We start from the raw sequence: 20,228 nt of genomic DNA, 5'->3' as shown, positions 1-20,228 counted from the left end.
CCTGTTTTTTAACAAATGTACAAATAAGTCTGTAATTTAATGGTTAAAATAAATTACATATATAGTGGCAAATTTGGTTGCCTTCTGTGATTTAACATATTCGAGTAGTCAGTGAAATTGTTGTTTCTTAAAAATGGTGTAGAAATATAACTTCAAAGTTAGACTTTGTTTTAAATTCTTAGACCTGGTCGAACTGGACCTGGATCTAGTGGTAGAGGAGTGCTGTCTATGTCAGCTTTAAGTTACGGAGTAATTCGGGTGGATCAGGAAAACAGCCTTACTTCCCTCACTTTACAAGACTGTGGACTAGTCATGCCTGGTGGTTAGTTTTCTTGTGTTATAAGAACAGAAAACATTGTTTGTAGAAAAGCACAATTTGTTGAAGTTTTTTGTGTTTTTTTTTAAAGTTATTCAACTTCAGTGAGGATAACTAACATATTAATGTATTGGTATATAAAAAATTGAAATCACTGTTGGATGTACTTTTACAGAGTGATGTGAGTATTATAATACTTACTTGGGAATTAGGGTCATAAAATTTATTTCTTTGTTTAGACCTTACTGTAGTCATTTTATTCTTTTCTTAAACAACCAATTTTTTTTTTCATAATTTTAACTTGACACTAATTTTGATTGGTATTTTTGTTTTTTCTTAATATAACATGTCTGTACAAAGGTTCTTAAATTTCAGTTTTCAAGCTTCTTTCATGTGGTCTGTGGAAAGGTTTAATAATTATGGAAAGGAAGAAATAGTATGTCCTGGACGAGACTAAAGTACTTAAGATTTAAGAAAACTTAACTATGTAAAATGGAATAATACATACAAATTAAATGAAAAAGTCTAAAACTTTGTGTTATGTAGCTTTTCAGCTAAAATGGGAAAAGGTATTATTTACTTGGGAGTTTTATACATTGTAAAATAAAATGACCTGTCTACTGGTTTAAGTACAAAGGAAGAAAGCTCTTGTTTGAGCTTTTTCACAGTATAATATTAAGGTCAAAGTTTAAAAGAAATTCGCTATCAGAGTTTTGATTTAAAGAACTGGAGATTCCTAAGAACTTGGAGACAAAGCATTTCATGTGGGAGACAGGATTTTCATCACTTTTAACCCTGAAGTGCAATTACAGAAGCAGGATGAAAGTTGAACTTGACTTTTCGCTAAAGTTGACAAACGTTATAGAATTACAAATTACAAGTTCTAGAAGTGGCTTTAATGAACAGTTCAGAAATATTCTGTACAAGTTTAGCACATTAACAAATATACAAAACTTTAAAAAGGTTTTGGTATCATAGTAACTAAACCTTGTTAATATTGGTTGTTTGTTATTATGTTAAACTTATAATAACATTTTTTGAGTTATCCATTCAAGCTATCTGTTGATCTCAAATTGGATTTCTTATAAATTTAAGGTTACTGAATTTTATTTTTACATGTACACTTGTTGCATTAAAATGCAGTAAGTTGAGCCTGTAGTTACATTAATATGAATTATACTTCAAATATTATGTGCTGATTTTTTGATAAAACTATAGTGCTATAATATGGAATACAGACCTCTGCCACTTACTTTATGTATGTATGTATATATATATGATGATCTTCAAATAAAAGTATTTGGGAACCAACTGGCTTAGCAGAAAAATTTCCAAAATTCTTTTATTTAGTTAAGTGAAAATAAATTTATTACCACTTGCAGTCTAGATTATTAGCACCATTTATCACAGTTTAAATTAGATAACAGCAGTTCTTAAAATGTTGTGTTATAATTTGTAAAAGTTCAAGCTGTTTGACAAACATTTAGCCTTATTTTACATTCAAGTGAGAATTTTGTTAATTTTCTAGGAGAAATGCTTTTTCCTGTATTTAATCATTTATAGTTAGAACGTATGATGTGTCTTATGTAATAATAAAATATTTTGAACAAGTACTCTTAATTTATCTACAAGTCTTATGTATATTGCTATATCCTAATATTTGAAATTGTGAAAACATCTGGAAAATCTTATTACATTCTAGAGCATCATTTAAGTAATATCTTTACATTTTCTGTTCTTTTTTTATAGCTGTAGTAGCAGTTGTGAAGGTAAATGATCAACCTTATCTCTGTAAAACTGATGAAGTAGGGGAGCTGTGTGTAAGTTCATTAATGACTGGGAGTGCTTACTGGGACTTCAAGGTCTCACAAATAGCATATTTAAGGTAACTATATGTATCTTTATTGGAAATTTGAGTTCTAACAAATTGTGTTTGAAAGGTAACTATAATGTAAAGATAAGTAAAAGAATTACTATGTTATTAAAAATTACAATTTGTTTATTGTTGGATACATAATCTAAACTATGGTTCCAGTGTTTAACCAGTTGAGCCTAGCATCATTACATACTGATGTAACTTTATAACTATGGGCATTTTAATCTATGTATCTGGCATAAACAAATTATAAGGTAATTAAAATTTGAAAATGTACAGAATTAGTTGGAATTATTAAGAAGATTAGATTAAAGCATGGATATGAGTGTGAAAGTTACATTGCACTGAAATAACCTGAAATGAAAAAAGTACCTATATCTCAAAACATATTTTTGAAACAAGAGTAATGTGTAGATAAGTTCTTTAGAATTAATCTCATTTTTTTTGCATTAAATCATCATACATGGTTTGCCATAATAGTTTTTTTTTCCAAATTGACATGATAGTTTTTTCCAAAATTAACACATGAAAGTATTTTTTTTCCAAATTAACATGTGAAAATATTTTTCTTCCCCAAATTAACAGATATTGTTTTGTTTTTTCCCCAAATTAACACGTGAAAATATTTTTACACCCCAAATTAACAGATATTATTTTGTTTGTTTTTTTTCAAAATGACACTTGATAGTTTCTTTTTTCTTCTACTAGTTTAAACATTGTTCTTAAAGTGTGAAACAATGAAGTTGTTGAGTACTGGCTACTTTTCTTGCAACTTCAGAATAATATCTCTAGAAACATAAATAATTGATGTAGTTCTATTAATCACCTGAGCAATTTCTTTTAAACATAAATCATTAGAATTATTCAGATTTATAGTCTTACAACAAAACTGTAATTAATTTTATGATTTATTGAAATATGTGTGATAATTGCTTGATTTTACGTCTGTTGAGTATATGTTTTTCATATTTTTCTTCTAATGTTACATATATCATCTCACAACAAATTTGTTTTCTCCCAAGATCCAACCATTACATCCAGATGGACGGCTAGTGAGTGAACAGAACTTTGTAAGGACTGGTCTGTTAGGCTTTCTTGGACCTGTAAGTTTGTTATCGTTTTTTTTCCTCTGAGTTTTGTGACGGTTGTTTTGAATCGCTAAAAATCTTTAATATTTAAAGTAACTGGGATATTGCAAGACATGTAGGCTAGAGTTAATTATTGTCACTGCTAGGCAAGTTATTTTTGTATGATGATTATAATAAGCATTATTCAACTGTGAGATAGTACTATGACAACCAATTATGTAATAAAGTAAAACATGTTTAATTGTGATGGATGAATTGTAGTAATCATACCTTACCTTAAAGAAGAAGAGCTTGGAAGTTGGCCTAGTGGTTAGTGTGTTTGACTTGCGACATGTGGGATGGAAGATTCAAATACATCACCAAGCAGGTTAACCTTTTCAGCTTTAAAAGTTTCATAATGTGATGTTCAAACTTACACTGGTAAAATGTAGCCTGTCTCTTCGAAATTATGGGTGTCTACAACAGATAGCTCTTGAATGGCTTTGGATTAAATTCACAAACCAACATTTAAAAAATAATACACAGTTAATAGTTGTGTATGAAAGCACATTATGCTAATGTAGCATATATTGTAAATAGACAAACGATGAATTATAAGCAAAATTAAATGGTTCTGTTGTGGGAAACATGGTACATTTTTCAATCAACCCCAAAATAAAAATCACTTCATTAAGCTCTTGTATACAAGAGCTCTTGTATATATTGTATAAAACAATATATTGTTTTTGGTCAGTTTACTAAACAGACAGTTCACTTAACACAAAAGGTAGAAGTTTAGGCATTTTAAACTAACTTTAGCAGAAACATCATTTTATTAATTTGGTTTACAGTATCACTATGCTTTTTTTTATATATACATTTTGTATTTTGGAATTTCTATCTTAGAAGTATCATAGTACAAGTTTTATATGTATGTATTTTGAATTTAAAAGCTCAATTTGAACAGAAGTAGAAACTATTAAATAAATACCAAAAGCCACTGTGATGCTTTCTCAAACTTAACAAAAGTTAAAAGCCATTTTACAAAACGTACAGGGTATGTGATAAAGTCTGACACTTGTTTTATTCCATATATTATTTTAACATGTTTATTGGTTTTGTTAAGTATGTCTATCAGGTATGACTTTATTGTTTGTTTTATTTTACCGAGGAACTTTGGTGTATCTGTTTTACACACAATGATTTTATTTCTATCTTATCAAAGAGGGAGAGAGAGAATATGTTTGTCGGCAATATGTACTGGCTCACTCTCAGTAAGTATATATCTATAACTTATTTCCTAGTATGAGTGTTATATATGTAAGAGAAGATTAATATTTGTTAGCTAATATTCTTATTGTATTTGTAAGGGAGGACTTGTGTTTGTTTGTGGTACTCGAGATGGTCTAATGCAAGTCAGTGGAAGGAAACATAACACTGATGACATCATAGCTACTGTTTTAGCTGTAGAGCCAATGAAGTTTATTTACCGTGGCAGGTGAGAAGCAGTGTTAATATCTAATAAATCCAAACAAGAATGATATAAAACTTCAGTTTAGCAAAGAGAATTTTTACCTTTTTTATAAAATCTCTAGCCACTTGTACTCTAGTGACACATTACAATATATGTTAATCTTGTTTGTTATTTTGTAATATTGAATTAAGTGGTTTAGTCAAGAATCATTGTTCAAAACAGTTAATCCTCTCGCTTTGGGCATCCTTTTCTGTGTGTGCCACAAAATCTTTGCGAGTTACATTCAAAATTTAAACTACTTTCTTGTATGTAAATAAACTTCACATAAAAATGTAGCTAATAATCCAAATTTTAATGTAATATATGGTTTAAGTTTTTAATTTTAAGAGGCAATATTTTAAGAAAAATTCTAAATTTCTCTTAATGTCAGTATTGTGAAATTTGCTCTCCAGGCATTCTCTCTTCTAATTTATTTGCTGGCCCCTACAAGAAATATAAAATTTAATGTACATTGCTCGCTATATTGTTATCATTGTTCTGGCAAAGCATGATATGTATAGTCTTCAATCTTATTTGGTTACAGAGCCATAAGATGCAAAATCAGACACATCTTGCCATGCCCATATTTCATATTCTTTCTTTCAAACATTGCTGATAGCTCTCTCTGACATATAATACTGTATTACTTATAACCAATAGAAAGCCAAAGTTTTAATCTGTAGATCTTTGATAGTGGCTTTAGAGATAAAAAAGTGGTATTGTGTTAGAAACTGAAGATAGTCTTTCTTTGTCTTGATTTTTGACTCAATATTTTAAAATGCTTCTGTTTTCAGCAGAATAAAATTGAAAAGTGGCACAGATGAAATGAAGCCTAGCCTAAAAAACATTTAAAAATTGTTATTGGATCTGAAATACCATAAACTTGTTCTGAAAAAAGGTGCAAATTCATTTATTTCCATGTAAACTTGTTAACAGTACTGTACTTTTTTTTTTTAACTTTTCAAATATTTACTTCCTCTAGGATTGCTGTATTTTCAATTCGTGTGCTTAGAGATGAGAGGATCTGTGTTATAGCAGAACAGCGGCCTGATTGTACAGAGGAGGAGGTAACGAGAAGTTTTATGTTAAATATACATTTTTTTTTAAATATTGCTCTTGAAATTATGTGTAAAAAATGAAGGTTTCCTTAGATTAACATTATATTTTTGTGAGTATTGTATATTATGTATAGATCTGCTTTAAGGGCAGTAGAAAGTGTGATGATATTTATAGTTTTTAGTTGTTTTTTTAAACTTTGTTGTTGCATGTTTAATTAAGCAAATAATGGTTGTTTATAAATGTTTCCCTACACAGAGCTTCCAATGGATGAGCAGAGTTCTACAAGCTGTTGACAGTATTCACCAAGTTGGGATTTACTGCTTAGCTCTCGTACCTCCAAACTACTTGCCAAAAGTAAGTCATGATTGGAAGTAATATTTAAGAGAAAAATATATATGTAAAAACAGCTGGGAAGGGTTGAGAAAATTTTCTATGTAGAGGAGCGAACAATGTTTTTATATATATATTTGTCTCTACAAGTGGGTTTTCTCATCATCATGAATTTTTAAGAGGTTGTACTATATTTTATACATAATTTTAGACCATAACATGTAAAGATCATTCTTGAAAAATTAATGTAATTATTGACAGTAAAAGTGTTGTACTAAAGATACGAGTTCATTAAGAACAAACATGTTAGACTTGAACATACCAAGTAGAACATGTGTCAAAGGTATAAGCACACTTTAAGATGTGAACACACTAAGTAGAGGATGTACTGTGTTAAAACTTATAAGTACACTAAGTAGAAATATATTGAAGATCTGAACATACCAAGTAAAGCACACTGTGTTAATGTGAGTATTCTAGTTAGAATGCATTCTCGTAGTTATAAACACACTAAGTAGAACACTGTGTTAAATATATGAACACAATTTTAAATATGAGCACATTAATTTGTTACTTAGGAATACTTATCACGTTTACTTACTGTTATAGTCTATTTTTAAACTAAACAAGAAACCAATAACATTAAAAAAAGCTAACTGTTGACATCCTTTAGAGAACAGGGAGTGAGTTTGTCTTCTGTATTACTCATTGCTATTATTTTATCATTAAATACACGAAATCGTGGCAATTATATTATGTAGATTTTTGCCATTTACTTTCCAGTTATATGTGGAATAAAAAAATTGTTTTTAAGTTTTCAGTGTTGAAACATCAGATATATTATGTAAGTATTACAGTGTCTGAATGAAGTTTATTACTGTCCTTTATTATAGAAACAATTGGATTCAAAGGATAATCCATGAAATTTAAAAAAACAAACAATTAAATGTACCTATTTTCTTGTCGATCTGTGTGAAAATTTCTTTGTTTTGGTACTTCTATGGTATTTTATATGTATTGTTTGTTGGAAAGGTATGTTTTTAATATGGTAATTGCTTGTGTGTGTGTGTGTGTGTGTTGGTGTATGTTATTTTTCCATCAAAATAAAACTTAATTGGGCTTTGAAGTTTTTTTTGACAACTTTTACATAATGAATACAGCCAATATGTTATGCTTTAGTGGTGTTTCAAAATGCTGGACTTCTAGTAGGTTGTACATTTTCTACTTTGGAATAATCTCGAACACCAAAACATTATTTTCTGTATTTTTTATTGTACAGAAATATTCTGCAGTACTAAAAAAAAAAAAAAAGAGTAAACTGTTTCTGTTCAGTAAGCTACTGTGTAAAATGTTTTTACTTCTTTTTTTTATTATATAGCAGAATATGTTTTAGAACATGTTAAATTGGCTGTTTACTTGTAAAGGAAGCAGCCTGATTTTCACATGTGAAAATGTATTTCCAGACTCCCTTGGGTGGCATCCATCTGTCAGAGACAAAGAGAAAGTTTCTCGAAGGAAGTCTTCATCCTGCTAATGTTCTGATGTGTCCCCATACATGTGTTACTAATCTTCCTAAACCTAGAGAAGTCCATTCAGGTTTGTTTTTCTAATCAAGGCTCTATTATGAATTTGTTTTAATTTATAAAAAAAAAACTTCTAAATCCACTTTTAAGAGCATTTTACTGTGATGTTGTATGTCATGATGAATCCTCTATATCATTAGGAAATATAAATTCAAAATTTTAATGTGTATGTTTATGAGGAATTAAGCAAGTAACATTATTTGAATTTTAAAATGTTTCAGTTGTATATAGATTACATTTTAAAAGTGTTAAATATTTTCAATTCTGTGTTGAATGTTGGTTAGCTTTTGAATTGAAAAAACATTGTTTTTATAACACAAGATTATTTGAACTCAGAGTAATAATGATTTTAAGCATTCTCGTTTTAGTGAAATGTAACTTTAACTTATTCCTGTTAAGTAAAGTAGTTTTTCATTATAATTAATTTATTCGAGACAAGTTTTTATATGGGTTCCACAGTAAGCTCTTTTTAATGTAATATCTCTTGTATTGTTATGTTTCAATTACACTTTGTGATTTTGATTGAATATATTGTATCGTTAGCTCATTAAAAGTGGAATGGCATTATTTGACATAAGTTTGAATTTGGTGGAAATGCATTAAAACAAGTTTTTACATTTAGAGGTTGGTCCAGCTTCAGTGTTGGTGGGAAGTATGGTCCAGGGGGTTAGACTAGCATCAGCTCAGGGAAGAGACATGGCACTGGTTGAAGATGTCAGCGATGCAACACGCAAATATCAATTCATCTCTGAGGTGCTTCGATGGAGAGCAGCAACCACTGCTGATCATGCTATTTTTACATTATTAAACTCCAAAGTACGTTTACTAGTTTTCTGTTTTACTTTTACTGTTGTAATATCCAGTAAGTAATTAAAGCATAGATTGTATATGATGCAGATATCTCTAGGTAATTGTATTAAATACTTGTTTAGTTTTGTCAGAATAGTACTCATGCCTTAGAGGTGGCCTTGTGTACCATGAAAAGTGTTGGCAGTTAGTAAGAGCAAAATGTATATATTTCACATTTGTTCTATTAACTGATGTTGAAAATGTGTTACATTTTGTCTTCCACTCTTTGATTAGGGAGGAGTAGCATCATCTTTAACCTGTTCACAACTTCAGAAGAGATCTGAAAGAGTTGGTTGCTTGTTGCTAGAGAAAGGGAAGCTTAACACAGGTGACCACGTAGCTCTTATTTACCCTCCAGGTATCGACCTTATCTGTGCCTTCTATGGCTGCCTTTATGTTGGTAGGTGTCTTACCTTATATTTAGTTTATCACATTCTATACTTAATTAACAGACAACTGAAATTCCACATTTTCTAGTTTGACCATCCTTTTGTAGTTATGCACATTATATTAATTTGTCATATTTTAATCATTTATAAATATTTTTTACAGGAATAATAGAAACTGAACGAGTTGAAAAATTTGTAAACGAAAGCTAATTTTTTATATTAATTATATAAACTGATTTATTTAAAATAATAAATCTTTGACATCTATAAGACATGTAACTCATTTTGTAAGTCCTTTTGTAAAAGTGGGTATAAAGTTTTTTAAATTTGAAACTTAAAAGCCCTGGAGAAACAGTTGAAGGCCATGATTTTTATGCTGTTTTATAAATCATTGAGGTGGTATTGTTAAAGTACACTATTTTGCTTTGATGGAAAATAATAAATATTGTGAAATTCACTGTCTTGAATTAACATGTATGTTTACGTGGTTAAGGTGTTGTTCCAGTTAGTATCAGGCCTCCCCCATCCCCAGAACCTACAAACAACACTGCCAACTGTAAGAATGATTGTAGATGTCAGCAAATCTGTGATAATTTTGTCCACTGCACCTGTTATCAAGCTCCTTAAATCTAAGGTGTGTATATCTATATATAGTTCTTTTCAACCTGATTGTCAGTATTTTATATCATTTTATGTTAAATATGGAAAACTGAATGAATTAACTGTATTTAGTATAGTATACTTTAGAAGATCACAGTGGACATTGACTGTGTAAATGACATTTTCTGAAAGTTTTGTTGAAGTTAAGGTGAATACAAGCAAAAGTAATATTATATATTATGACTTAAAGAAAAACATTTAACTTCATATATCATACCAAATAAATAATACAGTTCAGTAAGTTTATTGAAGAGAAAAATGTTGTGAAACAGGGTATATAATGGTTTGACAAAGTAATACTTGAAGTAGAGTAGGGTATTAAACAGCAAGATTCATTGTCTGTATATGTTTCCATAGAAAACTTTGCTAAGTATGAGAGGAAAATCAGATGTTTATGGTACTGAAAGTGGTCAAAATGAAAAATTATGTATTTCTGAGTAAATTTTTTTAAACTAAAAATCTGTATAACCTCTTGAATGTACTCAATATTTATTTTTCAGTGTAATAGAAATGCTTGTTGTTTCAACTGCAAAATATATAATGGGAGGATTCTTCTATAAATTTTGATTACAACGAAAGTAAAAGTAATCCACACAGTGCTTCATTAGATAATTCAGAACAGAATTATTTCGGTTCAAGTTTCGTGAAAAAAATCAACATTTTATAGTTTGTACCAGAAAATTTGTGTTGAGAGATAGAAGTTACTGTTTTGGTTATATATAGAGCAGTGTTGCAACAGTTAATCATATCATTCAGTAGCAGATACTAATGTAATCAAATAATAATTTGACAATAGATTATAATATAGTAATAATTATAGTACATTTAACAGTACAAAGTGTAATATATTATTTTTTTATTGTTATTTTTATTAGCAGTATTTGTAGGACCTCACATGGCTTGGTGGTAAGGGTACTTGGTTAAGAGTCTGTGAACCAAGGACTCAAACTTTCATCCTTTCAGCCATAATGATGTTATAATTTGATGTTCAGTCTTGCTATTTGTTAGTAAAAAAGTAGCCCAAGAGTTGGAGACAGAAGGTGTTTACTGGCTGTTTTCCATCTATCATTACTAAATTAGGAATGGTCAGCATATGTGGCCTTCATGTAGCTTTGTGTGAAATTCTATACAAACAAAGAAACAAAAAAAATATATCTAATGCTATTACTTTTTAATTTTGTTTTTACACTTGTTTTATAAAGAACTGCTAAAATGGTTCATGATAGGGATCACAAGCAGTTGCACAAAACGTTATTAGAGTGTTTGAGAAAAGGCACCTTGAACAGTAAAGATTTAGTTCAGACAACACTTTAAAACATCTTCTATTGACATTCTAAGCCTGTAATAATCTAAAAAATGTCTCAAAAAAGCATTGTGTGTTAGATTTATAATAATTGTTGTTGTTATTCTGTAGTGAGTCTACAGTAAAAACATCTTGATATATTACATCCAAACCTTTTGTAGAATACTAAATAATGTACAACAGTTAGGTTAGGTATATTGAAAAGTTTTTTTTTTGTATTTTACATAAGCTAAAAATATCAGAATTCTAGTGTAAACAGTTTTACCTTTACCCCTTGGAGTAATACAAATATCTGGTGTTCCTTTAAAAAAAGTTAAGTACAGGATGAAATGTGAATTACCAGTCACTAGAAGTATATCAGCATTATATGAGTGTGACATGATGATACACATTGCTTTTTACACTATAAAGGCAAGTGAAGGAGTTAAATAAAAAATCAATACATGTAACATTAACTTTTATGATACACATTCATAAAATAATTACTTTAAAATACTTGAAGATTTATTTAAAGTAATGTTTTAGATGTGTACATTTTATTTGAAAAGGCTCCTTTTCTACAGGTAAAATTTTATATGCACATATATATATATGTATATATATTTGCCCATTGCTATACGTTATGTATAGAGAGCTTAGTTATACAGAAACTATAAATGCTATGTTCTCAAACAAGTTATGACTTATCTTCAGTTGCAGCTTATCAAATGCAGTTAAATAGTTAATAGCTTCAGTCATCATGAATCGTATCAGCTATTATCTATGTTTATTATCAGTAGAATGTAAAGGTTAGCTACAAATCCCTATCTTCACTCCATCAAAGGTAATTCAAAGTAACAGCATGGAGCCACAATAGGGATTTATAGTTGGAGTAAATAATGTCTGCAATTTCTCCAACCTTGTTTTCTTAACTTATTTACAATACCTATTAATAGATTTTTAAATTCCCAACTTTTATATTTATTTTGTAAAGATTGTTTTGTATTGTTAGTTTAATATTTGGTCTTAGAGTATTTAGAACTAACCTAAATCTGAATGTATTACTTTTATGCAAGAAATTAACAACCTTATTGTGGGAAATTTGTTATTATTCTTTAATTGGACACTTGGCATTTCACTTTACTAACAGAAGATATAAAAAAGCTCTTGTCATTGAAGATCTATGACCATAGCTGAAAAGACACTTATATGGTGCCTATAATTATAATTATTGTTTTTTTCATCTTATTCTTTGTTTTTCCAATCTGTAACTTGGGGAGAACTTTTGTTTACTCCAGGTAGCAGTTATTTATTTCACCAATTAACCGTGCTACATAATAGGTGAAATTCACATTATAGACATGCATGCTATAGATTTGATTAGATTTAATTTAAAAGTTAAACAATTTGAAGCTTGGTACTGTCAGTTCCAGTTTGTGTTTTAGCAGAATGTGCCTGAGAATCTGTAATGTGAAGTGTTGAAAGTCCAATTAAAGAAAAACAACAAATTTTGTGGTATAACATTGTTCATTTTCAGTATTAAATAGTCTTTTATACACCAATATATGCCATACACACATTAAGATAATGAACTAAATCTGACCCGACCAAACCTCGAGAGATATTACCAGGCTTACATTTCAAAATATTATTAAAATGAGGATACATAACCAGTATACAATTCATTCTGATCTTTAAAACTGTAGATGTAAGAAAAGTATACTTGTTTAGATATACTGTTTACCAGGTTGATTTTTAGTTTTGGTCTAACCTTGCTCTGATCCAAAGTTGATATTAATTATTAAGAAGTATTGGCACATTATGAGTATTGTGGGGTCAACTCCTTTTAAGCATGTGATTGCTTATAAGTCAAAAGCTTTATTTTTTAGGCCATTTCATAATTATTAGCCCCACTTCATATGGCACAAGTACTAATTGGAGGCAGAAATTTAGAAGAAATAAACTTTCAAAAACATTTATTGACTTGGTAAGACATATTCTCCTAATTATCCAAATACTTGAAGAATCAGTGGAATAACCTTTTCCAGACAGACTACAAGTCAAAGGCCCATGTCTTTATATTTATTGACTTACATTCAAAGTTTTATTGAACTACTGTTTTATGGATTTGTCTCCTTAAGTTTGCTATCAAACTGTATATTATAATTTCAATTTTCATGTTATACATGATTTAAGTTCTGAATTTAAAAGTAAATATTAAACACACACAAATATTGATTTTTGTGTGTAACATGGTATATTAAATGCAGATATTTGTGATGTCAAAATGAAGTCTAAAGTTTTGACTGAATTAGGGATTCAAATTACTAATAATGCCAAGCTAGAATATAAAACAAAAATGTTTTATCTTTTCTATTTGCTGAGCTGTTGCTATATTTAGTAAATGAAATGCAGTGTCCCCTGGGGGCTCTCCTCTTTCCATTTTTGGAAACAGTCCCTTATATACATTTACTTCTATATACGACATGTTGCTTAACCAGTCAGAAACATAGAATGTCCCCTTAGTGATTTTCTCAGCCAATTTCAAGAAAAATTGTGTGCTCTCTTTCTTTCGAAACAAACTTTTGAGCTGGTAAGTTGGGTGAATAGTCTGTTTGTGATTTTGTAATTTTCAGATACAAATATAGCTTAGTTATTAAACTTGATAAAATGGAATTCTGTGGTATGGATGAAGTAAGTTGTAATATTTTGGTTATTCAAATGTGTATGAATATACATTGTAATTGGATAAAATTATTTAATTATTCTGTAATAAATGTGAAGAAAATAAAATCAGAGAAATTCTTTCAAAAGTTACTCAAAAATTTAGTTAACAATAAGGTCATCTAAGAACTTGGCACTACTTTATGCAGATGTACACTTTAAGCCACATATATAAGCACAACAGTCATGGTAAACTATCATTTTGCTGATGTTGTGTTAATTAGTGCCTGCACCATGTTGGGGCAGGAATACTAACTTCAAGAAGTAAGTTGTATCTTTCTTTCCTCCAAATGGTAGTACCTTATACTTATTTATTTACTATTTTTTCATCTTTTGATGTTTATCTTTTTCTTATTCTAACTTTGGAGAGCAGTCTCCTTCACATAACTGTCTGCAGGCAGTGAAGGGTGATATAGATGTAGGATGTTGTGGGCTTGAGCACCCACATCCTGCTCTCCTAATTTCTAATATTCTTATGTGAGACGAGCGAATTGGAGGTTAAGACTGATAGATGGTGCATCCTCACCTCAATGTGGTCCTACTTCCCAGTCACCTCCAAAATCTAGGATAAATTTTATAATCCCATGTTGTAGCTTGTACTCTTGGATTTCCTTTTTTAAAAAAAATTTGCAGCATATTTAAAATTATTTCAAATTAAAAAAAAATTCATGTTAATGTGTTTTGTGAAATTATTTCATTTCACATCATCTACATAATGTTTTAAAGCTTAGCAATCTAAGACAAACAACAAGTACAAAGGTTGTAACTAGAAGAGATAATTGTGTACTTTATTTTTTATTTACTATTCTATATAAGAAAAGTAAGTTTAAGAACTTGTTTGTAAACAGTAATAATCTGTATACATATATAATGTATATAAATTGAAATGTGGCTGGAGTTTACCAAATACTAGTCCAGTAAAACACAACCTAGATAGGTTACTTTGTAAAAAGTAAAGGTCAGTTTCATATTATTGGACATGATAACATGATTGCATCTACTTCATGTCATTGTTACTTCTGTGTTGTTAGCCAGGCATGACTGAAGGGTCAGTATAATGTTATGAGATTTAAACTATTTAGTCTAAATATTTGTTTCCATTTTATAATTTGTAGTCATTCTAGAATGAAAAAGGCATAATTGATGTTCATTTCATAATTTTATGTGGTAGTTATGAGATTAGTCAAATTGACTGAACCTATACAGAAGAGATTTGTTAGTGAAAAAGAACACAAGTAAAGGAAAATTGTGTATTAGCCTCATAATGACAGTTTGCTCCAAATTAAGATGTTCTTGGATGAAAAAAGATTTTGATTTATGTAAATCTTAAGTTATGGCTGGTTGAATTCAGTGATAAAAAGAATTGTTAATCTTAGCATGTATGGTTATTTTAGAATAAGCAAAGTTAAAGTGGTTTTTTGCTCATAACTTAATAAGTATTATGATTAGGCTAATAGGAGTGTGATATATTATAAATATCATACTAACGCGCATCTAATCTACATAAATTTTTATGTAAATTAAACGACAAATAAACTGTTTATAAGCAAATAACCAAAAATAGGAGGAGCAGAAAGTGTTCGTACAGTTCAGAATGTGTGAAAAAACTGATATTCTCATAAAAATTTTGTTTAGTTTGGCAAATAAACTACATTATACCATTCCAGAACTAAACACTGGGTTCATAATTATTGGAACTTAGGCAGCAAAAAATGTACTTCTGGCAATTTAGTGCCATCTTTGTCATTATCTGCTTGGTCATTATGGCAAACAGAAAACAACTGTCCAGTGATTTAAAAAAAACAAATTATTGTAAAATACAAGTCTCGTGCGTCTCTTTCTGGTATTGCTACACAACTTAATGTGCCGAAATCTACTGTTCAAAGCATTATTGCCAAGTTTAAGCTTACAGGATCAACTACTAACCTCCTTTGTTCTGGATGCCCCACCAAAATTCCAGAGAGAACCAAAGGAAGATTCTCAGAGAAGTTAGTAGGAACCCTTGTTTAACACGTAATGACATATAGAAACTGTGGTCAAGTAAGCACCTCTACAGTTACAATCTTATTACGCTCATCTGGGTTCAAAGCATGCCGTCCTCGTAGAAGTCCATATTTAAAGCCTGTTCATTTAGAAGTATGATTGAGGTATGCAAGAAAGCATGTAGATAAACCCTTTACCTATTGGAAGAGTATTCTTTGGTCAGACGAGACTAAAATCGAGCTTTTCGGTCACAATGATGTTCGCTATATTTTCCGTAAGAAGGGAGAACAAAATCTTTCAAAGAACACCGTCTCTGCAGTTAAACACGGAGGTGGCTCGATCATGCTATGGGGTTCCTTCAGCTCTTCTGGTGTAGGCAGCCTTCACTGTGCCAACGGAATCATGAAAAAAGAAGAGTACATTGATATATTAGGCACTTATATCAAGAATGATGATTGGAACTTGCGGCTTGGGCGTCGTTGGATCTTCCAGCATGACAATGACCCTAAGCACACATCGAAATATGTGCAATTTTGGTTGCAGAGTAACCATGTAAGCATTCTGGAGTGGCCATCGCAGTCATCCGATCTCAACCCAATTGAAAACGTTTGGCATGAGTTGAAGACCAGGGTTCATCAGCATCATCCGAAAAACTTGCAAGAGTTGTAGGCCTTCTGTAAAGAAAAATGGAAGAAAATACCAGTCGAGTACTGTCAAACGATCATGAAAGGCTATGAGGAGAGATTGCTCCAAGTAATTCACCTGAAAGGCTACACAACTGACCATTAAAGAAGATGCATGAACACTTTCTGCTTTGGTTTGGTTATCTGTTTATAAACAGTTTATTTGTCATTCAATTTACATAAAACTTTATGTAGATGTGTGTTTAGTATAATATTTATAATATACTTTCATTATCGTAATCGTGATACTTTTTAAGTTATGAGGAAAAAATTACTCGTGAAGCAGGGGTACGAACACTTTCTGTTGTAACTGTGCTATTGTATATTTAATAATGACATTTGTGTAAGATAATTTATATTTAGAAATGCATGTAATTTGTACTGTTAAATGTTTATTGCAAAATACCTGACTATTTTTTTAAATTTGTAGAAGATTCTCTAGTGTAAGAATTAACAATATATGTTTTCAAAAGTACTAGTGTATCGTTGGGCCAACCAAAATTTCTATAACCTTGCTTTAACATTTATAAACTGATGGGTTAAATACAGTATATATTGTTGATTTGGTGCAGTTGGTATACTAATAAATCTTGGAAATTCTAATTGTGATTAATGCTTATTAATTGGGAAACTACAGATATTTGACAAAGAACCTTTATAAGTTTTGAATGTTATGAAACATTCAGCTTTAGCAGATTAATGCTGGAAATTAGTGTTTTTTTAAAGACATTATATATCTTTTGTGGTGAGAAACAAATGATCAGAGAGACATAGCTAGCTATCCATTAAATGAACTGTACCAATATCAACTTGGGATTAATTTGCTTGTCATGAACCCTTGATAAAATATTCAGTTCTGTACCAGGTAGAAGACTTATTATTGTTTGTAAGTTTGTAAAACTTTTGTATATAAATTATTATTTCTAATAATTATTATTATTAATTGTGTTATTTTTTATGTATTAAAGTATATTTAAGTTAAGATAGAAAACTGTGTGTATAAATCTTGTTGACAAATATAATAAATTTGATACATCTAGACATTTAAGTAACTTCTAATTTCAAATTTGACTCAGATTTAGGCTATTTGAAATCATATGCAACAGTATGCTGAGAAAAACAGAATAGTACTAAGTGTAATATAAAATAAAAAACAGACATTTGTATTTGAAACATGAATAAAAATGTAAATTTTTTTTATTGATTCTTTGTGTAGGAGGCAGGTAATGTTGTGGACATCAAGTCATGGCCTACAACTTTAGACACTGATGACCTACCCAAGAAAAAACTGACCAATATCTACAGGGCACCTACTCCAGAAATGATTGCTTATCTGGATTTCAGTGTTAGCACAACAGGAATGCTAGCTGGAATAAAGGTTTGTTTCTGGGTTTGTGTAGTGCTCTCCCTCAGTAACCACATGAGTGTGGTGCTATCCTTTTAGTGATAGTTAATTGCTTTAATTTTGTTTTAGTGAAAAGAAACTAGTGTTAAAATTAGGGGATGATCACATCAGTAAGAAACATTCTGTCAGAACATAAATGTCTTAAAATGCAGAAAAAAATGCTTATTTGAAAGGCTGCTTTACAAATGAATTGAAGATGAGGATTATTAATTCTTATATAGCTGTGATTCAAACATCTTAGGAAATACATGTTAATCATACCTCCATCTTGATGTTGCAAAGCCATAGACAATGGTATATATTTTTAGTATACAAGGTACAGGTGCAGCAAAATATATCAATTGATATACCAATTATTAGATTAGTGCTCAAGATTCTATTACAGTAATTTGATTTTAATGGTTTTTTTTGATAGATTGAAAACATCAGTGCCATTCATATATAATAATAGCAGTGTTAAAGAAATACTAGACTTTTTTTTTCTGGGTATGATAACATTTTTTTGTTTCAGATTAAACACATTAAATATTTATAATTGGAATTTACATGGTGGGTTTTGCTACATGTAATCCTCCTTCAGAGCCATTATCAGATTAGTTGAACTTTACCACAGGAACAGCTTTGTAAAATATACTTCAAAGCCACAGTATGCAGATGTGATAATGATATGATGCAATGTTATTGTAATATTCTATATAGTATAATCAAACTTGGCATTAAAGTTTTGAATTTTATAAAAACTATTTTATGTGTAACATGTATGAATTTGATCCAGTTTTTAATTATAAATATTTTAAGATATCAACTTTCAAGTACAAGGTGTGTTGCAGAAGTTGTTATTGACAGAATAATAAAAGTACTCTGTTTTTACATTGTGAATTATTTTGTATCTACCTTATAGTTATTGTTTGTGGAACAAATTGAAAAAACTCAGAACTAATGATTTTGCTTTTAAAATAAAATGTTTTGGTAATTAAATATTTTAAAATAATAAGGTATATTACATACAGCAGTAGTTGGAATCTAACATGTTTTACAGTGACTCTTTAGTTACTCTAGTTTGTAATAATTTTGGCTTTAAGTCTAATTTGCATGAAAAATACATTTTTGTTTTCTTTTGTTTTTTACGAGAATAATTCTTATTCTTAACATTTCCTAGGCTGTTTCTTCTGTTTGAAAATAGTTCCAGTACATGAAACTTTAGGGTTTAATTATACAATCTTTAATGCTTTTGCAACAAGCATTTTTTCTGCTTATGTTACAAGGTCTTAGTGTGTTAAATCCAAAATTTAAGTAAACTTCTTTATTATCATTGTATATGAATAAATTTTGCATAAACCTTAAATAATTCAAATTTTAAGTTCATATTAAAAAAATTTCTAAATTTCTACTAGTATGAGCATTGTACCATTTTCTCTGAAAGGAATACATTTTCTATAATTTATGTACCCTTTCATGAGGTGTGAAATTTAACATAAATTACTACTTATTATAATGTTGTAATCACTTAAGCAAAGCAAAAGTTTTATAGTCTTCATTCTTGTGAAGTTACAGAAATATCAAATAGAAAATTGGACCTATCTTGCCATGTCAGAAATTGCCAGCAGTTCTCTCTGATGCTTAGTACAACATTATTAATAACCTATAGAACATCAAAATTTTAAGTTATCAAATGATGTATTGTACTACATTCCTTTCTGTACAAAGAATTGTCTATTTTACTTTATTCAAACTTTGTTTTCATGGAAATACATTGACAATCTTTACTGAATTTTTAATGACTCTTGTCACATAGTTAGAAAGCCAGAAAAAGGGGATAGATATGGAACTTTCTCTGCTTTTTACATTAAATTATTCTGAGCTTTTTAGTGCACTATTTAATTAAATAAAAAAATTTAGTGCAGTAGTACCATTAGTATAAAAAAGTAGACTTAAGTGTCATTGACAGTCAACATAAAAAAAAAAAAAGACCGAAGTAAGTAATATATTTCTTGTTTTTCATGTTTGTTCTTTATTTATTGTTATAAAATGAACTAAAATGTAAACATTAGAAACTTTGTAACTTAGATAAGGCAAGATAAGTAATAATAAAACATTTTTAATGAGGTATGCTCACAAGCCACTTGTGAGTAGGTTGTGTTGTAAGGCCTGTTTATAGGGTGGTCTTGAATATAAAGCAATCTGCATTTTCAGAAACTGTGTAAAAGAAAAAATAGTGTTATAGTGTCTTTATTTAGGTCTGCAAAATCAGTACTGTTACTAATTGGCCTGCAAGTGAATTAGTTGCAAGAATTAGTGATGATCTTGAGCAAACACTTGATGCACATTCATAGACAAATGCTATCTGGACATTCAGTCATGATTATAAGATGACTCTAAATTTTACAGATTAATTATTAAATAAAAAACATTGCTTTCTAATCGGGCCAATATGGTAATTTTATAGGGTAATATAAGCTGCATGTTTGCAAAGTAACTTACAAATTTTATAGCAAGAATATTAGTCACA

General features: G+C 29.6%; 1 protein-coding gene across 1 annotated transcript in view; it reads left to right on the top strand.

The window, feature by feature from the left end:
• The window catches only part of LOC143253010 (disco-interacting protein 2-like), a 59,709-nt gene that overhangs the window by 12,293 nt on the left and 27,188 nt on the right, over positions 1 to 20,228 (top strand). Inside the window, 13 exon segments of the mRNA XM_076506047.1 lie at positions 183 to 322; positions 2,066 to 2,164; positions 2,167 to 2,201; positions 3,215 to 3,295; positions 4,630 to 4,757; positions 5,755 to 5,839; positions 6,087 to 6,185; positions 7,625 to 7,757; positions 8,367 to 8,560; positions 8,828 to 8,993; positions 9,476 to 9,501; positions 9,503 to 9,616; positions 17,531 to 17,692. Coding sequence (XP_076362162.1) covers positions 183 to 322; positions 2,066 to 2,164; positions 2,167 to 2,201; positions 3,215 to 3,295; positions 4,630 to 4,757; positions 5,755 to 5,839; positions 6,087 to 6,185; positions 7,625 to 7,757; positions 8,367 to 8,560; positions 8,828 to 8,993; positions 9,476 to 9,501; positions 9,503 to 9,616; positions 17,531 to 17,692 — 1,462 coding nt within the window.

Source organism: Tachypleus tridentatus, chromosome 6 (assembly GCF_004210375.1).
Source record: "Tachypleus tridentatus isolate NWPU-2018 chromosome 6, ASM421037v1, whole genome shotgun sequence".
Taxonomy (NCBI): domain Eukaryota; kingdom Metazoa; phylum Arthropoda; class Merostomata; order Xiphosura; family Limulidae; genus Tachypleus; species Tachypleus tridentatus.
The sequence above is the reverse complement of the archived record's forward strand: the minus strand, read 5'-3'. Positions and strand labels throughout refer to the sequence as shown.